General features: G+C 32.1%; 1 protein-coding gene across 3 annotated transcripts in view; it reads right to left on the reverse strand.

The window, feature by feature from the left end:
• Positions 1 to 3,453: 3,453 nt before the first annotated feature.
• Rgl (Ral guanine nucleotide dissociation stimulator-like) overlaps positions 3,454 to 22,281 on the reverse strand; it is a 150,831-nt gene continuing 132,003 nt past the window's right edge. For all 3 annotated transcript variants that reach the window (XM_085956036.1, XM_085956035.1, XM_085956034.1), the window contains 4 exons: positions 10,456 to 10,591; positions 9,770 to 9,967; positions 6,936 to 8,238; positions 3,454 to 3,899 (listed from right to left, as the gene is read on the reverse strand). In XM_085956036.1, the coding sequence (XP_085812162.1) occupies positions 3,757 to 3,899; positions 6,936 to 8,238; positions 9,770 to 9,967; positions 10,456 to 10,591 (1,780 nt within the window). In that variant the 3' untranslated portion in view covers positions 3,454 to 3,756. The remainder of the gene's footprint in view (positions 3,900 to 6,935; positions 8,239 to 9,769; positions 9,968 to 10,455; positions 10,592 to 22,281) is intronic.

Here is a 22,281-nt window from a genome sequence, read left to right on the forward strand (position 1 = left end):
AACATTTTTGCATACAATGTCTCACATCATAAATAATATTGAATAAAATATTAATAATATGAACATAACTAAATTTCATTACCTAAAAAGCAAAAATGAAAATTTTCGAAAAAGACTATTTGTAAAGAAATGACAACAATTTAAAATATATTCATGTAAACGTTAATAGAATTATAACATTTTCATTTCCAACATTGTAAAAAGAAAAAATGCGATTTAGATTTAACTGATTTAAATATATTTATGTGGCTCACAAGTGAATGACATTAAAACAAATCTGACATTACATTTTTAATCAAATTCATTGTACGAGAAAAGTGTGATGTTTGATAAATAAATAAAATTGTCATTATGTACAAAACGTAACTTTCATTTTATTTGTGATACCGGTAATAAATACCATCACAGGAATTGATTAATGAACAGAATGCCGTGCTAAAATCTCAGATAGCTCAATCTATTGCATTATCTACCTCCCCACAAAATCATGTCGCAAATAATAGCTAACAAGGAACAATCCTCAAAAAAATAATTCTTAAACCACAGCGTTGGACAAAACTTTCAAAGGGAAGTAATAAACAACATAATAATAAAAATTGTCCAGACGTGTATTTTCTGTGAGTTTTTTATGACATTTTGTATGCAATTATTTACTCTAAATAATTCAACTAGTATAAAATGAGATCTACGTCAATTTTCTATCTAAATTTGTATTTCATACGAGTATGTAGGTAAAACAGTATTGTGAAATATTGCTATAAAGAATAGGTAAAAACATTGTTTTTTGTTCAATGTTAAATAATTATAGGAAACACAAAGCTATACACAAAATATTTTAAATATATATATATATGATTATTTCAGACTATAAATATGAGTCTTAGTTAACATTGACATTAGAGATAGTTATTATTATGTTGATAATATCCATAATACGGATAGATAAAGATAAAAACAGTGGCTGACAATCTGAACTGAAAATCTTAAATATATGCATATTTTGATATAAATTTGGGCCCGTTAATCTACAAAAAACCATGTGCAGCACATGTACGAGCGTTGTTCAATTAGCATCAGACCTTTCTTTCTAGAACAAGGTCTTCTCTGCTGGTGAGGTGGAGGTTATGTTCATGCACAAGTGTGAATTTATTTATCACCTGTAGAAATCGTCAATCACTGACAGTCAACCTACCTGTGAATAAGTGAGTATACTCAGCACCCATCTGATTTTAATTCAACGCAAAATAATGAAATGATTTGAGCTGTGGTGTTGTATGGAATTTTGCATCTAGCTTCACGATACTCAAGCGGAGACCATTTGAGTTATTGTAGTTTTCCCAGGCAAAGGTTTAATACTTTTTGAACAGTGGGTTATACGTTTCACAATCAAATTTTTATCTCAATTAATGAAATGAAGAATATTTAAATAAAACGGAAATGTACAGCTGTACATATTATTATTAATTTCATCATCGGTTTATTTGGACAGTATTTCTTTTTGCTGGTCATCTTACTATGTATAGTACTTTAAAGTTAGTTTGCATCTGTCGTTTACAACTAACTGTCGTAATCTACCATCCACTTCGACTGCTGGAGAATACAATATTTTTAAATTAAACACATTTTACACAAAAAGTAGATAAAGAGGTACATTTTATTAAAATTATTTTCGGTTGTCACACTCAGTACAAAAATTAAAGCATCGTTTAGAAGAATAAAGATTAATTTATTAACAAGTATTAAATTCAACTATATATGTATAAATAATAGTATGTTACTCTTCAGACCTGAGTTGAAAGCCTTATTTTCCATGTGTACTAAAACCACTTTGTATATTATTACTTTATCTAACATTAATATAATTACATTATTATATTACAATATAATAATATGTAATAAGAAATATTAGCTTTAATCATAAATGAAACCTACAGTAGTAGTAGTGTACTAAATTAGCTTGGAATTATTGCAATACCTTTTACAATAAATAGTCTACAGCAATCTTGCATTATCTATGTATTATAGAGGAATATTGTATAAATTCACATTTCGGGATAATAATCCCAGAATAGCATAGCAAATGAGTGTAATAGCACTGCTCTATCCACAATGCAATCCAATAGGACATTAAAAAGTGTTTGTACCAACATCTAATTTTTGAATCGCAATAAATAAATCACTTCACATATAATGTTTATTGCTGTAACTCATATTGATCATACAGTTTTGTTTATAACTACGATGACAATTTTCTTTCAACATTAATATGTCCACATAAAGGACTTGATATAATGCATTTTTGATCATATATGAAGAATGAAATTCGAGATATCGTTCTTATATATTAATTACCTCATATATGTGGGTCTATTCTATGCTTATCGACCGCTAAAGTGATAAAGTGAAAAATATTATCAAACTTAGGGTAGGTTTGTATCAAAATATTAGCACTTATTGTAACAATTACACGAAGCCGGTTTTTATTGTTGCAATAAGTGCGATATTTTAACAGCAGCAAGATAGGTGCTGTTAAAATATCGCACTTATTGCAACAATAAAAACCGGCTTCGTGTAATTGTTACAATAAGTGCTAATATTTTGATACAAACCTACCCTAAGTTTGATACTATTTATCAATTTAGTGTTCGATAAGTATAGAATAGACCCAATGGTGATGTTTACGAAAATGAGTTATTGTTACCACGTGATGCACATTTTTTTCTACCATCTGTATTAAATCACTTGTGGAAATATCAAATAAAAAAATTAAATCACAAAATAAAATCGATATTAAATTAATACTTACTGTGTGAGAGCATCCAAGATCATGCACTGTAATAATTGAACCTATGTAAGCGTCCGCCGCAATAGGTCAGTATTAAAATAATGTTACGTGAACATGGCATGTTCACATATTATTCAACATATTCAACACGGTACATATAGAATTAATCCTATGTGATAAAAACATGGAAACAATATACGATTTTTCTATTAAATAATAAATATATTATTAAAAAAATGTCAAATTTTAATACTTATATGATTTAGATCAACAAAAAATGTTAAAAAATATATATCATTTACGACTATTTTTTAGAACAGTTTTTTTCAGAATATGACTCAAACCACATAGAAGGTATTTAATATACAGAACTATATTTTTGGACAACAATAAATATATAAATTAAACCAATAACTTATTGCAGCAAAATCATGTTACCCTTATTATAATTGAATCTAATATATTGTATTAGATGAAAAAAAATGGTACACATTTATTTTAAAAAAGATGGGTAATAATATATTTACTATCAACAGTGGAGATAGTAATAAATTTTCATTTAAATATATTAAAGAGATTATAAGCGATAATATATTAAGTTGGGTAAAAATTATGGTCTGTTTACAAACAAGATAATAGGATAGAATGATGAATTTTAAATAAATTTTGGAAAGACTATATTGGTCCCAAAATAAAACAACACAGAAACAGTTTATTAATAAAAATATCTAGATAAGGCTCCTTAGTCTATCTCACCATAACCTATTAGTGGTGATAAGCTTCTATCAATATGGTATAGAAAATAACTACCTAATTGATACTTTTAGAATAAATAATAAAAACACGGTTTCAAATTAAATGCACAAAAATCTTTGCTTGCACCAATGTTAGTTCAATAATTACACAACACAAGTGTTTTTTTGGTCATGGAGTTGTAAAAAATTGTCTCTACTCTTCCTCACTTAAAATCTTCAAGTTTTCTTGCTTTTGTTACTCTTACCGTTGGCTGCCGTTTCTGTAATATTACCATTTCTTTTGGGCCTTAGAATGAAGTTTAGGTTAAAGGCTGTATTAACTGCATAGTAGACATTGGCATTAGATGGTAACATCATTTCTGAAATAAAAAAAACATTTATAATGAATATTATTAACATTTGCCTAACTTGGGGCATTGTGCCTAGGGCCCATTAGAAACAAAACAGTATTTTATGTAATGAGAACATCAAACTCAATACATAGTTTTGGCTAGTGGTCATAATGGCATATGTGGTCAGATAAAGTACAGAAAACCTTCAACAATTTATTGTATTGTTATCAAGTTATCATCTAAGTTACTTAATTTAAATATTTTCTTCTGCTTTTAAATATGAAAATGTATGTAATCATTAATAAATTATCAACTTCAATAAAAATTATTATGCTCCCTTTCACTAAGTAAGGCGATTGCACGCAGTCATCATCACTGGTAAATCTTGGCAATATATCGATGCAGTATCGGTGTTTATAGATACATCAAAGGGTGCCAATATTCGCAATGATTGTCTCTGTGAGGGTTTTACAAAATGTACTGGCTTAATACATTGCATTACAGGTGCTTACTTGTGGCGATCATGCACTTCATAGTTGATAGAGAAATGATAATCAAAATAAAATAATATTTAAATCTGTTTTCATCAAAGAGATTGAAAGACTGGAGAGGGAACACGCTATCATTTATGTACTAAAAAATACGAATCGGAGAAAGACAGTTGGTAATGTTGGTATTCTGGAGCTTCTTCAAGTTCGTGTGGTAAAACAACATGGCGGATATGATATTGTTATTCTCGATTTATACGTATTATACGTTATTATTCGGTAAAAAAATGTTTATTAATGGAAGAATACAAATGAGTAACAGCATTTTGGAACAATATGCATACTATTAATTATTTATACATTGATAGTTTTTCCTAAAAGATCTTTTACAATAACAATTCAAAACTTTTACATCAAACGTCAAATGGTTGTTTATTGCGAAAAGTCCAGGGCCGTATGCATAATATTATTTTGAACTCAAAATATACGATGTCTTTTTCAAAGTAAAAACTGTTAGTGCTAGTTAATGAAATTCATTATTTACATAGATTTTATATTTCATTTCAGAGTTAAATATATTTTTAAGAATACCAAACAAAAAATTGTATTTATATGAAGTATGTAATGGAGTATATGTAGCAATTTTATAATGTTATAGGTATAAATTAAATTATTTCAGATTTCCGAAAAATGAAGTTCTTCGGAAATTGTGGATTGATGCAGTCGGGCGGGAGAGCTGGGTGCCATCTAAATATTCATTACTGTGTGGGAAGCATTTCTCGGAAAGTGACGTTAAATGAGTGTTAAAGTTAAATGAGAGTTAAAAAAGTGAGTTAAATAGATAAAATATTGTAATTAACTATATAATCAAATTTTCAACACCTACCTGTATTTTGTCTCTAATAGGTTTGTATAAACAACTAATTTTATATACAATATGTCAAAAACGAACCCATGTTATATTTTTATTTCATAAAATATTTTCAAAATACACATGTGTAAATAGGTAGGTAATATAATAATTTTTTTTTTTGTTTGTAATTAACTGTAATTATTTGTGTTTTTTATTTAACTAAACAATGTTTTATCTAAACAATAATGCTATGTTATTTTATATAGAACAATATGTAAAAACAAGACGATATTTCTTATTCCAATATTTAACCATTTGCTATTAACTGATTTGTGTATAATTTTTCGTAATATTATTGTGTTTTTTGTGTTATTAAAAATAAAATACTTACATCCATTTGCATTATTTTTTCTTACCCTGAATCCTAATAAAGTTTTTATTGCGGGAACTTTTTATAATGAAAATACGTTTATCATAAATTGGTTGTAAGCTTGTGTTGATAAAAAAAAATACTCAGTGGGGCGTTTTTATGTCCAAGTATGGCCCATTTGCAGCAAAGTGTACCTAATTTCAGAGAAGTAGAACTGTCTCTCACAAAACGAGTACACACTGACATTTGTGTGCTACCTCTGGGGGAGGAGTCCAATCTCTTTGGTTTTCATGTAGAACTCATTATGAAAATAATTACAAGATAAAAAGAACTTTTTATATACGTTTTTAAATTTTCTGTTGAATCATATAAACTTGACTGGACTAGCTTAAACGATCAAAAAAATTTGTACTTGATAGAAATAATACTGAAATGTCATATTGATTTCCATAGTAATGCACGTATATATTAATATTAATAATTTAGTTGCTAGGACCCACTTAGCAACCAATAATAGTTTTACTTTTTACGGATTTCTTCCGAAACAACTTTTCATACAAAACATAATTAACTGAAAATGATATCAATTCTACTTAAAGATGGCTAAAAGTATTAAAAAAATGCATTGGCATCGTGTTCTGATATATTCTAAAAGTTTCAAATGTCTAGCTAGTCGGGAAGTTAGTTAAAAATCGATTGCAAGATTTGTACCGGACAAACAACCACCAGACAAATAAGAACACGAGCTAAGTAAAACGTTGTAATAAGGCTCAGTATTAGGAAAGTGCAAATATTTACTTAAATAATTTTACATTCTAGGTAACTTTATAAAAATACCTATCTTATTAAGTATTATTTAATTCCAATTCCTTTCGATTAGTTTCAAGATGCTCTTGCTAGTACATTATGTATTTGAATTTTTCTGTGTTTCTGTCTCCATAACCACACTTATTATTCACTCATCTGCCATACATTTATTTTATTGTCTATGGTCAATTAAATAAAGTGTATTGTCATCATTCTTAGTATATAGTATATTAGTCTATGATCATTCTCTTGTGATACATAAAGCTTACAACTACACACTGTTTTACTTCTCCTGATCATCCGACGTAATCCTAACACTACTTTACGGTGGAAACTTTTATCTAACACACATATCAGTGCTTGATTTTAAAGGAATGTAAGGTTTCACATAATGAATAACATTTTTAATCCATCATCAATACGTGACTGAACTAAATTAAGCTGAACAAAAACAGTAGTTAGTCGAGTTCCCATTAACCGTGTAGTTTTATTAAACATGTTATAATTTTACAACGATATGAAACTGAAAATAAGTTAAAACATACCTTTTTCAGGAAGAACTTGTGACAGAGTGTAAACATCTGGGTTACCTTCCAAATTCAACTTCAACATCGCATTTCTAATAACCTGTGGAGTTCTCTCATTATTGCTCAGCATTATGGACTTATACAAAACTATTCCTTCTGTTTCCACACTGTCAGTTTCGTATGTAACCCGGATGATATAAAAATCTGGACTGCTTTTCTGCGAGTGGTTCGGACTTAGAGTTCCAGCATTGTGATTATTTATCGTCTTTGCTAGCTTGGGAACTTGTAGAGTTTTTGAATTTGAACTATTGGCACTTGATAATGAGACATCTAACGAAGGTATCGACGAACTGGAACTCCCGCTGGACATTTGAGACGGAGATGCTTGTCGATCCAAACTATTATTCTTAGAAGAGGTTGTACTGTTGTCTAAATCACAATAAAACTGAGAACTATTACTTGAACTGGTGCTTGCGATTGAATCATTTTTTCGGTGTCCCGGTTGACAGGAATTATTCATCGGTTTCTTTTGTCGTTTATCTCTATTCGTTTGATTCGTTGACGGTTCAATTTGACAGGATAATTGATAAGCTTCTCTGTCGTCCAACACTAAAATGGAATCAAACCATCGATCAAACATGGCATCATCGGCTAAATGATAAGCATTCGCTGCTCCTTGTAGTAATTTGATTTGAGCGAGAACTTCAAATTCTTTTCGTCTCTTATCGAAGTTTATCAATCCCTCTGTTACCGTGTCCGGTATTGCCGTATCAATCATCGTTAAATCTGTCAGGAACGTCCCCAAATACGGAATTGTCCCATGACTTATATTACCACTGCGAACATTATGTTTTTGGAAAGCCTTTTGCAACTGTTTATCATTTTCTCCGACAGTATCTGCGAACTTAGCCGTGCCTTCTCTCATAAGAAGCTCTCGCTGAGCCCACTGATTATTTTCTTCACTAAATATTCTCGCCAATTCATCGAACAATTCCATTTTTTCTTTAGCAACCAAAGACCAGGTTTTTAATAACCTATAAATTGGATTACTTTGTAGACCGGAAATGATAGCTTTTAAAGACGAGAAATTCTTGAGGATTCTCAGTTCCTGCGCGATATCGATCCATGCTGAAATAATTTCGGCACGGTCCTGCGGTCGCAATTTTGGCTCCACGAGGACAGTCGATATGACTCGGAATGATACCGCATTGAATTGATTAACAGTTCCCAAAACAGTGGCCGCTTCATGAGATCGGTTTTTGTCTCTCCGTGACCAGATGGCTCCTAAGCACTGATGTGGCACCAGCTTTTTGAAGAGCTCCTAGAAAATAATATTCAAATCAGTATAAGTGATAAAAACTGTAAGTAAAATTTTCAAAGAAACCACAATCCAAAAATTTTAAATACAACAAAAACTAACTAGAACTAATATTTACTAAGTCAAATTGGCAGTGGATTTATGTTGGGAATTTTAAAATCTGACTTTCTGATAATGGATTCAAAGCTTGAGACAGCTTTGAATCCATCACCACAATTCACATTTTTTTCTCAGCATTTAGGAACCCAATATTGTATTGATAATAAAACTGTAAAAAAATTTTAACACCAGTATATCAGTATTTATTATGACAATAAGAAAAAATCCAATTAATTCAATAGTCAGTACAATATTACACAAAAAATATTTTGATTAAATCAATAGAGTTGAACAAGATAAAACTATGTCATGAAAGTACATAATTAAAACTGCATTCATTTATTTATAAGCAGCATTGTGTTAAACCAGTTTTTTCATTGTTCCAAATAGAGAGTGGCAGTAGCCATAGACATTATGGAGAGGTGTGAATTCAAATTTTAATAACACAATGTTTTACAATGATGAAATTGTCCTCTATATGAATAGATAATAGACAAGTTTGTCCGAAACAAATGAAACAGAGCAGCATTTTCTTTGAATGGCAGATTTTTGTTTTTTAATTAGATCATTATAGATCATTAAACATTTTCAATATTATTGGTATTGATTTTTCATTGGTAGTTTATGACTTGAATCGTTGGGAAATAAGTAAAGAATCAATCCAGTATCCTTCATCCAGTCAAACAAAACTGGTTTTGATAATATAATAGAACCTCGGTTATTCGGACCCTGATTATCCGGATTTTTTTTGATCATCAGTTTCGTATGATTATAAGAAAAGAATACATTTTAAAATATATAATTAGTTTAAAAAAATGAATTTTTCAAATATTGCTGTTAAAGGGGTTTATTCTAGAAGTAAAATAAATGTTTTATTTATTTTTTTCGATTATCCATCCATATTATTACTTATCCAGACTACTTTTATCCCCATATAGTCCGGATAATCGAGGTTCTACTGTATAACAGACCATTGGGTTATTATATTTCACAATCACACATAAGTAGAAAATCAGATTGCTAGATTTCAGAATCACACATAAAGTCCACAATAACAACGATTTACCTTGATGCAGGCTGCTGGAAACCGCCAGGTGACCCTACTTGTTATTATTAATGAATGTTTCCTATAATCGTTTCGCTAAAAATGTTAAGTAGAAATGAGCTGGACACATAGCTTGAAGAAAGGACAATCGCTGGACAATCCAATAAAACACAAGAAATAGAAAACATACGAAAGGCAAACTCAGAGGTTCTGAATTGACAAAATAATTAAGTGCTGCAGAAGTGCACAGTGCACACAATGCACAGAACCGAGAAGAGTGGAATATGCTTGGAGAGGCCTTCAGCCAGCAGTGAATGGATGATAATGATGATTGTATGAAAACTGATTTTGATTAAGGGATTAAGAATTATATTTCTGAATAAGACTAACCATATCCATCCTAGTAAGTTGCTCTGCGAAATGTGTATGAGGGACTTCAGGAAACCGATAAACATGCATGTGATGCTGAGTATGCCGCATTCCTGGAGCCAAGCAAACAGCTCCACTTCCCGTTCCAATTCCTGCGGCCCCCGCCCACCCGTCCACGCAGCTTTCTTCCCTGGACCACTGATCCAATCGACATATTGCCTGAAACATAAACATAAATTTTTATGATCCTACTGAAAAAAGAATTTATTGCCTGTCAATTTCAAAAAATATGTACAATAAATAACTGGTGTTGCATTTTGTTAGGTAATATTGCCATCTATTTATTGAAATAAAAATAATTTTCCACACTTCTTTAGTCATGTTTCGAACCTTTTTAGTGCTGCTCTCTAGTGGATATAAAAAGAGACGTTGTATAACTTTCTCAAAAAAAAATATATTTGCTACTTACTAACTTACTGACAATGTGAATTCAATATTTTAATAAATTTTATTCCATATTTAAAATATGTTCAAAAATGTTCTAAATATTGACAGCATCATTTCTTTCTTCTCTTATTTTGTGTGATCATCATCATCGTCAGCTCTCCTTTGACTATGTGTAGCCAGTTACAAATTAATTTGTAACAAATCTATTTCTATTTCAGTAAACTACAAAATTGGAAATAGTTAAACAAGTAATTATTTACTTTGGTATTCAATTCCGATCCAGGTAAGTAAACACTGGTAAATGCGATGAGTTGGTTTAGAACTGGATGAGTCGGTGGCTGGCGAAAGTCCTCAGGATAACTGTCTAGCCAAACATGTAGCGCCGACACCAATGTCCTGAAATCATAAGAAAATAATAATGTAAGTATAACAATATTTTTTTTAATTTTCAAAAATAAAATTAAGGGGGATGTACAAAACGACAATAAAATTATTAATGGTTTTATCATGTATCAGGCAACATGTTATCATCTCCTTTCATGAATTTTGCCAAAATCGGCTATGAAAATTGAATAATTGTTCATATTTCAATCTAATAAAATTGGAGACCGTATAGGATCCGGTCATCTCTTTCCGATAGAAAGTTCATGGCTAACTGTGCTACAGTGAAATGTTTTACATACAATTTACATGTAACCATATATTGTATTCGATACAAATAGATCAATATTTCACGGCATTAATGTGAAATGTACAATGATTAGAGACCAACAACTATATCTCAAGGTAACCGGCAACACTAGCACCAACATCGCTCGAGTTATAACTATAACTACTTTATAAAAAATAGAATAATCAATTTTTTTAGTGAAGGGGGTTTCAATAATATGTTGTAATTTTGACTCTTATACCCAATTTGAGATCTATTGTGAATGAGCAGTGCTTCCTAAACTACAAAGAACATGCTACCCCTTTATTGGGTTAAATTTTACTGGCGTATATACTACATTATTATTTTGTGACCTGTCAATCGAAAATTTTCATTTCAGAATCACATAGGTACCTACCTATAAATGATTATGAAAAAAATACATATTAGGTATTTAAAGTTTTTTTTCTAAGTTAAAATTACACTGCCTGACTCTCGCGCCGACCATACCTTCTCGGTAGGTAATTGATTGTCAACCCAACTGTCACCGATCGTTGACTGAGTCACGCGAGGAAAATGGAAATTATTATATTTTCGCCACGACTCCAGAAAACGATCCAAAGTAACATTTCACGGGGCGATCGAAGCAGACTGGTGTGAGAGTCCACAGTGTAATTTCAGTTTTTTGTCAATAACATCTAAACTCATTCAAAAATATTTAAGATTTCCGACGAAATTATTATAATATTGAAAGAGTAAATTATCTTAATATTTTAGCATATTATTATGTACTTAGGTACTTACAGAGTAGGTACGCAGACTGAAAATATAGTAGGTACAAGTACAAGAAAAAAATTCAACCCCGTACCCCTTAGAATCCTTCATGTATCACATCTGAATCTCAATTTTATTGTTATTAGTAATCATATTTCAGCAATAGATAACAATGACATTTAATGAAAAATATATTAATACTATGGTTCTTTACTGCTGCATTCCCTTCTGATTACGCCACTGAATTCAATCATAAAGTCGAACCGTTATATTATTAAAAAACTAGTTCGTGTGACTTACCAATAATATTATTCAACAACAAAAAAATCCTGCGGCTAGTCATTGTTTTAATGACAGACCGCTTTATTTTGGTGGGCTAAACTCCCACAACCACATACGAATTGAGCACATGTATAACCGTATGCCTAAAACGAAGCAAAGACAATAATTTTCGATATGTATGAATTTGTAGATAGGTAAGGACGACATTTACTGTTGTGGGTACGAGTGCGTATTAAAAAATATTCACTTGCCGTATAACAATAAAAAAAACATGAAAAATATTATTATACAGACCTACAAACTTATCTGAAGAATGGGATGGGGGAGCCACTGTCGAAAACTACCCAATCAAGACTTGTAAATGGACAAAATCTGACATTCGAATGAATTTTCAAAATGGCGTCCTATGGTAGTTCGTATTCCATTCCATTCTACAGATAAGTTTGGAGGCATGTACATTATATTGGAAAATTTGAAATAAGAACCTGCATTCACCGCACATACAAGTTATACTAAACACCAACAAAAATAGACTATTAAGTATACATATCACTATTATTACATTTTTTAAAACAGGTGACTGTGCCACCTGTCAACATTCTTGTATGTGGCTTAGTTCTGCATCTGTCAAACTATTATGAGAGTATCCTAGCATTTGTTTTCTTTCTCGACCCGATCAAAATAAACTTTTCAGTTTTTGTATCAGAACCACACTAACGTCACCTCACGCATATCACGCCACACCACCACCAACCTCACACATGATAGAAAGTTTTTTTTTTTCTTAAAATGTACACACTTTCGAGTAAAGTGCTCTCACGTAGGTATCTATGTTTTTAGTGTTTTGTAAGTAAGCTACAAATGACAAGTATGTGGCACAACGATTTTGTAGGTTATCTGTTTTTATTATTGAATGTTGGAGGTAACATGTGAGCTCACATGATGTGTTGTAGGCGTTGTCGCTACGTTACTGTAGATTTATTTAGTTGTAGAATTCAGGGGGAGTAATGAAGATTTTCAAAGCCGTATGCGCACGGTGCCCATTGAGGTATTAAATAATATCTGACTGTATTAATACACTAGTAGACTTCTTCACAAAATCTTTACTCTCCTGTCTAAGAGCCCTATGCAGAATCCAAGATTTCGATCCTAAGGATAAGTTGCCGAAAAGCATGACTTAACTATAGACTATACTGAGTATAGAGTTAAGGAATCCTTAACCATAGACTACTTTTGTTATGAACACGCCCCCTTCTGTATTACCATTTACCACTGACAGCTGCTGTCAAAATAAATTCGCATGTCTATAAAACAGTCCATACACTCAAATTCATTTAACAATGTATCTCAATATGGATATTGATAGTGTTAATTCGTTTGGCATGTACTTGCAGAATATTATTTTACTTTTATACGCCAGCCCGCAGAAATACAAGATGCCAGATGATAATGACACTTGACGCTAGTGTTACCATGTTAAAAAAATATCTTGCGGTGCCTGTGGATCACGTATAATGACTTATAACGGAAACATAAGAGTATTATAATTAAATATTAATATGTAGTTATAGTTATTGCATTTATAAAATGCAGTTGTCATATTTTTGTCATCGTTTAACAATAATAAAATAATTTACCTAAACTATAGGAAAGAGAATTTTTAAATATGGTATTATTTTCAATAGAAATGATCTTAACTAAGGACAATATTTCTGCATAGTGTTTTCTGCTAAGGAAATTTTAGTTATGACAAATGTTTCTGCATTCCGCTCTAAAAGAATATTTTATTCTCAAAAAAATGAGTTTGTATGTTGTTGGTTTTGTAATGTCACATTAGGTAATCCACCCCCTCCTACGTCGTGACGTCATTTATGGATGACCCTTAATGCATATTCTCAAAAATAGTATAAAGCAAGTCACGCAGTCGTAGTGTGATGATAATAATGCCTCCCCCTATCCACATGTTATGGGTTCTGTTGAGAAGAAGCTAAATAATAAATAAATAAATAAGTACCTAGGTTTAACATAATATTATACTAAGCAAGCTTGTACCTAAATATTTTTTTTAAATACAATTGTAATGCATAATAATAAACTAAGTAATAGATAATATACAATACAAAGATAACATTTTTTTACAAGAAAATGATTTAATTAATAGGTACAATTTAATTATGACGGCATTGCGAATGACGCAATATAAAAGTTGGTACGGAGTCATCAAATTATGCATTGTATTCTACGAATGGGTATAATATTAATACACATATTATGTTAATTTTGTATGTATAATAAGGCAATTTTATGATCATAAGGCTTTATAGCGCCGAAATCTCGGAGCGTAAAGATGTTGTTAATATGGAAATAAGATAATACATTATATGTAACAAGCGCTGTGGTAGTTATATAAGATCCCATTCATAACAGCGCGCTGAATTAATGTATGATTTGAAAATTAATTAACTTCATATTCAATTCCGTTCGTAATGTTTCTGTAATAGATACCTCTGCCTCTGAGGAGCGAGCAAAGTGGAGAGTCAACTTGAACCAGCAAAAATCCACCCGTGGTGAAAATACAGGGAGAAACGAAAACAGTGGTGTATTTAGGGACGCCGAGGGCCGACGCATCGACAGATTTTTAACCCCCCAGCGATAAAAAATAAAAACCTTAAATCACATCCTTCGACTAAAATAATTACTGTGATGACAAATAATAATATTAGTCAATTATTTTGTGTACAAGTACGTTTCTGTTTGAACGCTTATATTATGGGTTCTTTTCGTGTTATTTGCAAGGATTTTATTATGCTTTGGGTAATATTTTTTTTTTTTTTGACCATGTCCGATCCTAATAGGATCATATGGGCCTCCACAGAGTAGAGGTTTGTATTAACAGATTTTGTTTTTTTTACGAGAAATGGATGTCAGCCACTTGCTCAACCTATTAGGTCCATACCCTGACTCACACACAAACTGAAAAACAATATGTGTACTTGCCAGACCCAGGATTCGAACCTGAGACCCACAGCGTGATAGTCCAACGCTTATGCCGCTCGGCCACCGTGGGTGTTTCTCGGCCACCGTGGGTGTTTTATTTTATTATTGGGATATTTTAGTAGGTACAATTTATTATTTATACTGCAGGTTATAACTGTTTCAAGGCCAAAAATCGATTGCGTCACTGCGTGAAGGAAACCCGCCGCTGAAGGAAACGATAGAAGTAGTATTTCATAATATATATATATATATTATATTATATTAATTAACTCACTAATAAGGTCAAATCGCATTCGGTGCATTTTTTGTTATTGTGATTAGTGATTTTCATCACCAATACTTTAATATTATGCCACAATGTGTAAGTGAAAGATGAAGTCATTTTTTGATCTAAAAATTCAAACACATAAGTACCTACAACATCTATTATAACACCAATTCCGTGGTCAAAAGGAGAAGTGGTATATGCCACAAAAGTGTTATTTTGCAGGAGAATTATTTTTAACTTAAAAGTTGAATATCAAATCAGATATTTATATTTTTAATGGAATTTTTATTTTATACATATTATAAAAAAATAATGTTTATGTAATCTGCATAGTTTTTGCATTTTTATTAGTAATTTGTCTAAAAATTGACATATACCTATTCTCCTGAATGAAATTTGAGCACTTAGCTGACATAATATTATTATTATCAAGTTTTTTTCATAATTTAGTACTAGGACTTTAGGACTAGGACTTAAATAAATGTAGAATAGATAGTTTATAAGAAGATAATTATGTGTCATTAAAGAGTTTTAATTTATTCGTGAAGTAACAATGCATTATCTTAAGTAAAACAAACAAATAAGATTATTACATCTTACAGTTACAGTTTTATATTACTAAAAATAATGAAACTTGAAATGATATTTTATATTTTACTGTTTTACACATTTGAAATATTCAGAAGAAATATAAAATTGAACACTATAAAGTACCTACATAATATCCATCCAGTTTACCTTTATTTTAACGTAAAATTAAATTTTATTAATCTAGTGGCTTCTTTTCAAAATCTGGATCGAATATAAGTAACTAATTTTTCTAAATACAGTTTCCGTATTATTAATTGTTTTGAAATAAATTATTCCAAATTCTTTTCTGTGGGTCTTGAAACCATTTCGTTAGCTGAATTGGAACTATTTTATCTCACATTTGAAATATTTTTACAGGAGTAGTTTTTGAAACATCCTATTTATGTTATTATTTATTATTTATATAGACACATTTATACCTACATAATTATTTTCATTAACAGTCCTACTAAAATATAATGTATAGGTACATTTATCTATACAAGTGATAAGTAAATAAGTAGGTTGTTTCAAAGAACTCCCTTCTAAATTATTTAAAATGTGAGTTATAATAGTTCTGCATTCAGCTGACAATTTTATTTCAAACCATGAATATTTCTGTCCTTCCGTATCAACTTTGCGGTTTTGGAAAGGTACCCTCAATAAAAATCAGAAAATTCATAAAATTGATCATGATCCATAACATAAACATGGATATTTTTCCCCCGCTGATCTTACTAGTTGACACCATTCTCGTGGGTTTTATATCAGTATGCCTTCTTTGTTGTTTCGTTCATTTCTTTTTTTCTCTCTATTATTGAGTGGACACTGTTACAATTCATGTGACTGTGCTCAGGTACCAATCAAAAATCTGTGGTCAATTGATTTGACTGTTGGTTATTGAGACATAAAATATAAAAACATGGAAGTCACATGGCTATTCCTGTTTTGTCCCCCGCAAGTGTCAAAATGATAAAAATATCAGTAAATACAAATTTAATGTCGAGGTATAATACTGATTAAAAAATGAAACAAACAGGTGCAATTTACCCACCATGTAACTCCATGAATGCCTATCATCACAATTGTATATGGTTAATTTGAATGTGCAAAGTAAGAGTTTATAGAAGGCAACATTAAATGATAACATCAGGTTTGGTAGGCACAGCCGGAGACCTAATGAAAAAACCCTTTTGGTTGGATCCAAGTTGGCTTCCACTTTATCTAACTTTTTTGTATCATAAGCAACTTAAGCGGATTCTTGATATTTTTTAATTCTGCTAAAAATGAAGATCTTTATTTTTACCTTTTTGTATAATAATCATTGCTTAAACTTACTATTACAAACGTCAATGATATGTCAACGTAAAGTAGAATCCACGCTTATTATGATACGTTTTATGTGTTGAATTATCACTCATAACAGTCATAACTTATGATTTTACCGGAAAAAAACATTGATGTCACAAAGTAAGAGAATAGATCCAAGTGTATATAATTTCATTGTAATAGAGTTTTGTTTGACAAAAGTGTATCAGAGTGGCATTTTTATGCTTTCTCTATAGGCACTATCCAACCCATTTGGGTATAATATGTCGCTGATTCAAACAGCACTGCATTATTAATTCACGCCACAGCAAATTGGGAGTAGAGGTATAAGTCACATAACTCTATTTTCTTAACAGCTTTCTGTATATTTCTGTACATATACCATATTAAAATATCAAAAAAGGGTGTAAGCAGTTTTTTTCATGACTTGTGATTGTTCTCCTGCATAGAATGATTGAAATTTCATCTTTCTACTTAACAAGACATCTGCATACTTAACTCATTTTCGGATTTTTGATGACATATATCACTTGTGCTTGCCACGGAATTTCGGGTAACATTGTCCATTGGGTTGCCATGACATAACTATGAATTATTATCATAATATTGAACGAGTGAAACTGTTTTCTTCTCTTGCATCTTTTAAATTAAATTTCTCCAAAACTAACCATTCATTATAACTGTATCGTTAATATTGTTTCTTTTTTATATTACATTTCCTGTCTTCAGACATAAATTTATTTTTGTTATATTATTATCATCATCCGCCTGAATCCATCCACTGCTGGATGAAAGCCTCTCCAAGCTGATTTCACTTCTCTCGGTCCTGTGCGAGACGTTATCGTTCCATTGATCAAGCGGCCTGTAGGTCTACCTTGCGGACGTTTTGTACCTCTTGGGTACCACTGGACAGTGGCGCACCCAGGGGGGGGGCAAGGGGCCCTGGCACCCCCCAAAAATGAACATTATCAGAATGATTTTAAACATTGAAATTGAAAGCCAATAAACTATACCTTTGGGCTTACTCCGGGCTTAGACAAATAAAAACACGGCAAAAAAATGATTTGTAATAATTCTCCAGCACCCTTTTTAAAAAAATTCTTAGATTTTAATTTCTAACACAAAAATTTTGAAACACTAATGTCAGGTTTTTTTAGAAACACAATCCCTAATGGAACTGTCAAAAAATTCTCGGTGTCCACCCGAATTCCGGAGTGGTGTAGGTCATGGCTGGGGAGGGCTGACAGAGCTCTAGCCTGGGGGCCCGGGCTGTGGGGGGGCCGGCGTGTCGGGTTGACCAGATAAGTGAGATAAACACATATCATAAATTAGCTTTAATAGTAAAAAAAGTCACCTGCGGCGCTATTATACTTCATGACCATGTACATTTTCAATTACTTATATAATTGTGCAATATATTTTTTGATTATTATGTGTCGATACTCGACAGCTCCATTATTAAAGTAGATGTATTAAGAATCGCCAATAATTCACTGTATAAGTACCCTTAATTTGAAGAACGTTAATGTAGTGTTTCACGCTGCCTTTAATCTTAGCGGTAGGTAGGGAGCCCGCCAAATATCCTAGCCTGAGGGCCCGTTTCAGGATGTGGGGACCATGGTGTAGGTACACCGATTGCAATAGACAAAAGACCGAAAAACGAGAAATTAGGCTGTGAAGAAGAAAAAGATCCTATGGGACTAATTTACATTCTCCTCCTTGGGCCCCTCCCAATATTAAATCCTGGGTGCGCCACTGCCACTGGATGACTAAATTTGTCCAACGATTGTCCTTTCTTCGAGCTATGTGTCCAGTCCATTTCCATTTGAGGTTTTTAGCAAACTCTATTACATCGCAATATAATGTTATAGTATAATACTCGTATTATATTATGTTGTTAAATATCTCTTGTTCCTGTATTTTTTCGCCACTGTACCTACGCGATTTTTCCCGCGAAAGACTGGCTGGCTACATTGCATTAGCCATAAGCTCGTCATTAAAAGGGAAACACCATACTTTTGCATTATAAGAAACAATTGCGATAAAAATATCTCTCGAGTGACGAATTGCAGGATTTTGTGGTTTAAATGGTAGTGGATAGCTACGACGTATTGAAGTTATTTAAGAACGTACTTCAGTGAAACGGCAAATAATTTTCAACAGTATGTGCGACGAAATTTCTCATTAGTCGCCAATCGGAGACCGACAGTCGAGGTGTCTGCACGTCGATTTGTTTTGTCATGGTGTCGGATGAAAATATTCTTAAATCGTGTAAAGATGACTAAAAAACTTTACGTATTTACTTAAAAAAGAAAACATGTCAATGAATATACTATTATTATTAGTAATATAACAATAAACATAACATTAAATGGACGCATGTTAGATTTTTATGACAAATTATATTTCGTTCGGCACGCGTTATTTGCACAATCCGCGCATCGCCTAGCCACGATCTTTTTAGACCATGCCTCAACTGAAGTATAGCCTTAAACATTTCTTATCGAACACACACTAAATTGCTTTTACTAAACCAGTAGTGTAGATTTATAATTATAAATAAATTAGTACGTTTATACCCGACAAGGAATTTCTACATAAGAGAAGGTGATGTTTACCGGAGAATTTGTATGTGAAACTGCACGCAAGAATACGTGAATGACTCACTAAAATAGCGAAAATACAAAATTAACTGCAAGATAAAATCATATAATTTAACGTCTGCAATATACTCGTTTCGTCGTAATAATAATTAGCCTAGTAATTGGGTGTTGCATACGACACACCGTGCGAAAGAAAGAAAGACGCCTCGAACACAATAATATGGTTGCGCAAACAATAACGAACGCTCTCTACCGGAGAATAAGGAATTTTATTAACCTGGTTAAAAACACAATGATAACTTTACATCACTTTCTCATTGATCTGTGGGAAGTCCCGCGTGAAACAAATTTTATACTCTGTGGCAGTGTTGCCATCTTTTAAAAGTGGAATTAGTACAGAGCCTCCAAAATTATAGTCTTTGGGGAAAAAATATAGTACGCGTTGTCATCTGTTGAAAATGTGTAGGTTTTTTGTTTCTCAGAGACCTCTTTTTATTTAGGTACCTACTTCTTGCCACCAAAAATGCTTACCGAAGAATTCAAGAAATTTTATTTTAAGCCAAAGTTGAGGGATTTTTTTACGTTTTTCGAGCAATTTTTTCTCAAAGTTCTCAAAATCTTCTTACGAGGGTGGGTCAATAAGTCCTTAGAAAAGCCGACAGGTGGCGCGACTAGTACTGTAAGCGGTTTGTTTTCATGCAGCGGCACTACCGATTCAGTATGCTGCGAAGTTTCAATCAGATTGGTCGGGTTGTTGTGTGTTTCTCGTACATTTAAAAAAAAAATTGCTTGTGGAAAATGGAAAAATGGAAAATGGAGAAAATTGAGTTTAGAGCTGTTATTAAACATTTTAATATAAAAGGGTTAACAGCAAAGGAAATAAAAAATGAGTTGGATTTAGTTCACGGTATATCTGCTCCTTCACTTGCAACTATTTATAACTGGTTAAATGAATTTAAACGTGGTCGTACATCAACAAAGGATGAACCACGCTCAGGACGTCCTGTAGAGGTGACTACACCAGAAATGATCAATAAAATCCACGATATGGTGATATACCGAAGATTAAAGTTGAGTGAGATAATTGAGGTTACAGGGATCTCAAAAGGTAGCGTCATTTCTATTTTACATGACAAATTGGGCATGAAAAATATTTCTGCAAGATGGGTGCCGCGTTTGCTCACAGTCGACAATAAACGCAATAGGGTGGTGGCCTCTAAAGCCCTGTTGTCGCTCATGCAACGCAATCCGGATGAATTTTTTCGTCGCTTTGTGACTGTAGATGAAACATGGATACACCACTATACTCCCGAGACGAAAGAACAGTCAAAGCAGTGGATTGCGAAGGCAAACCATGTCCAAAGAAGGCGAAAACCGTGAAATCAGCTGGTAAGGTTATGGCTACTGTATTTTGGGATGCACGTGAAATTATTTTCGTTGACTATTTGGAAAAAGGAAAAACAATAACAGGGGATTATTATGCATCTTTATTGGACCAGCTAAAAAACAAAATTGAAGAAAAACGGCCTCATTTAAACAGGAAAAAAATCCTCTTTCATCAGGACAATGCCCGTGTTCACACATGTTGGACCACCCACCGTATTCGCCAGATTTAGCCCCCAGTGACTTTTTCCTTTTCCCAAACTTAAAAAAATGGCTAAGTGGACAACGTTTTTTTTCAAATGAAGAAGTCATCGATCGGACAAATGCTTATTTTGAGGACCTTCCGAAAACTTATTTTTCTGACGGTTTAAAAAAAATTGAGAAACGTCTAACCAAGTGTATTGAGCTCCAAGGAGATTATGTTGAGAAATAAAAAAAAAATACAAAAATAAAAACTGTTTAAATGCTTTTTTCTAAGGAATTATTGACCCACCCTCGTATATTGCGAAATTATAGTACTTTGCACCAATTTATGGAACGGAAATATCTAAATTTTAGTACTTTGTACCTACATATTTTTTCCGATATTCAAAATTATAGTATTTTAGGCGTACTATAACTGTTTTATATCGTACATAGTACGCGGACCAAAATTATAGTACAAATACTATAATTATAGTACGGTTGGCAACACTGTTCTGCGGGCGTAATACGTACTCGTCTCGATCGACAATGGCAGTTCGCGGTTAAGTGCCGTATTTATCGAAGCTTCTGGGAAATTCTATTACCGATCCCCGAACGGCGGCAGCTGACGTAGAATTCTTCACTCTTCAGACATTGTGGAAAACTCATTGAAATGACAAAGAAATGGAAGATATTATCATCCGTAAAAAAAACAATCCATTTTTCCCGCTTAGTGGATATTTAAAAAAAGAATTGATAAAAAAATCAGAATTCTATTCATTTCACTGTTAAACACCGTTTTAAACGATTATTAGTTATTAATTGAAACAGCATTTATACGGTAAAATTCCATTTGAAATATTAGTCACATCAAATTACACAAATTGCTTTTTTTAGTATATGGCTACTTCGATTGTCATACTGATCCTAACCGCCTTTAAGCATATCGTCGATACTTAGTCCTGATAATGCTTTCCATGGTGGACTTTCTGCGATTAACCAAGCTGATGAAATCAGGCCAATGCTACCAGTGATCTTCATGTTGTAA

The sequence above is a fragment of the Rhyacophila brunnea genome, unplaced genomic scaffold, assembly GCF_057557595.1.
Source record: "Rhyacophila brunnea isolate RB1 unplaced genomic scaffold, BYU_Rbru_1.0 scaffold_5, whole genome shotgun sequence".
Taxonomy (NCBI): domain Eukaryota; kingdom Metazoa; phylum Arthropoda; class Insecta; order Trichoptera; family Rhyacophilidae; genus Rhyacophila; species Rhyacophila brunnea.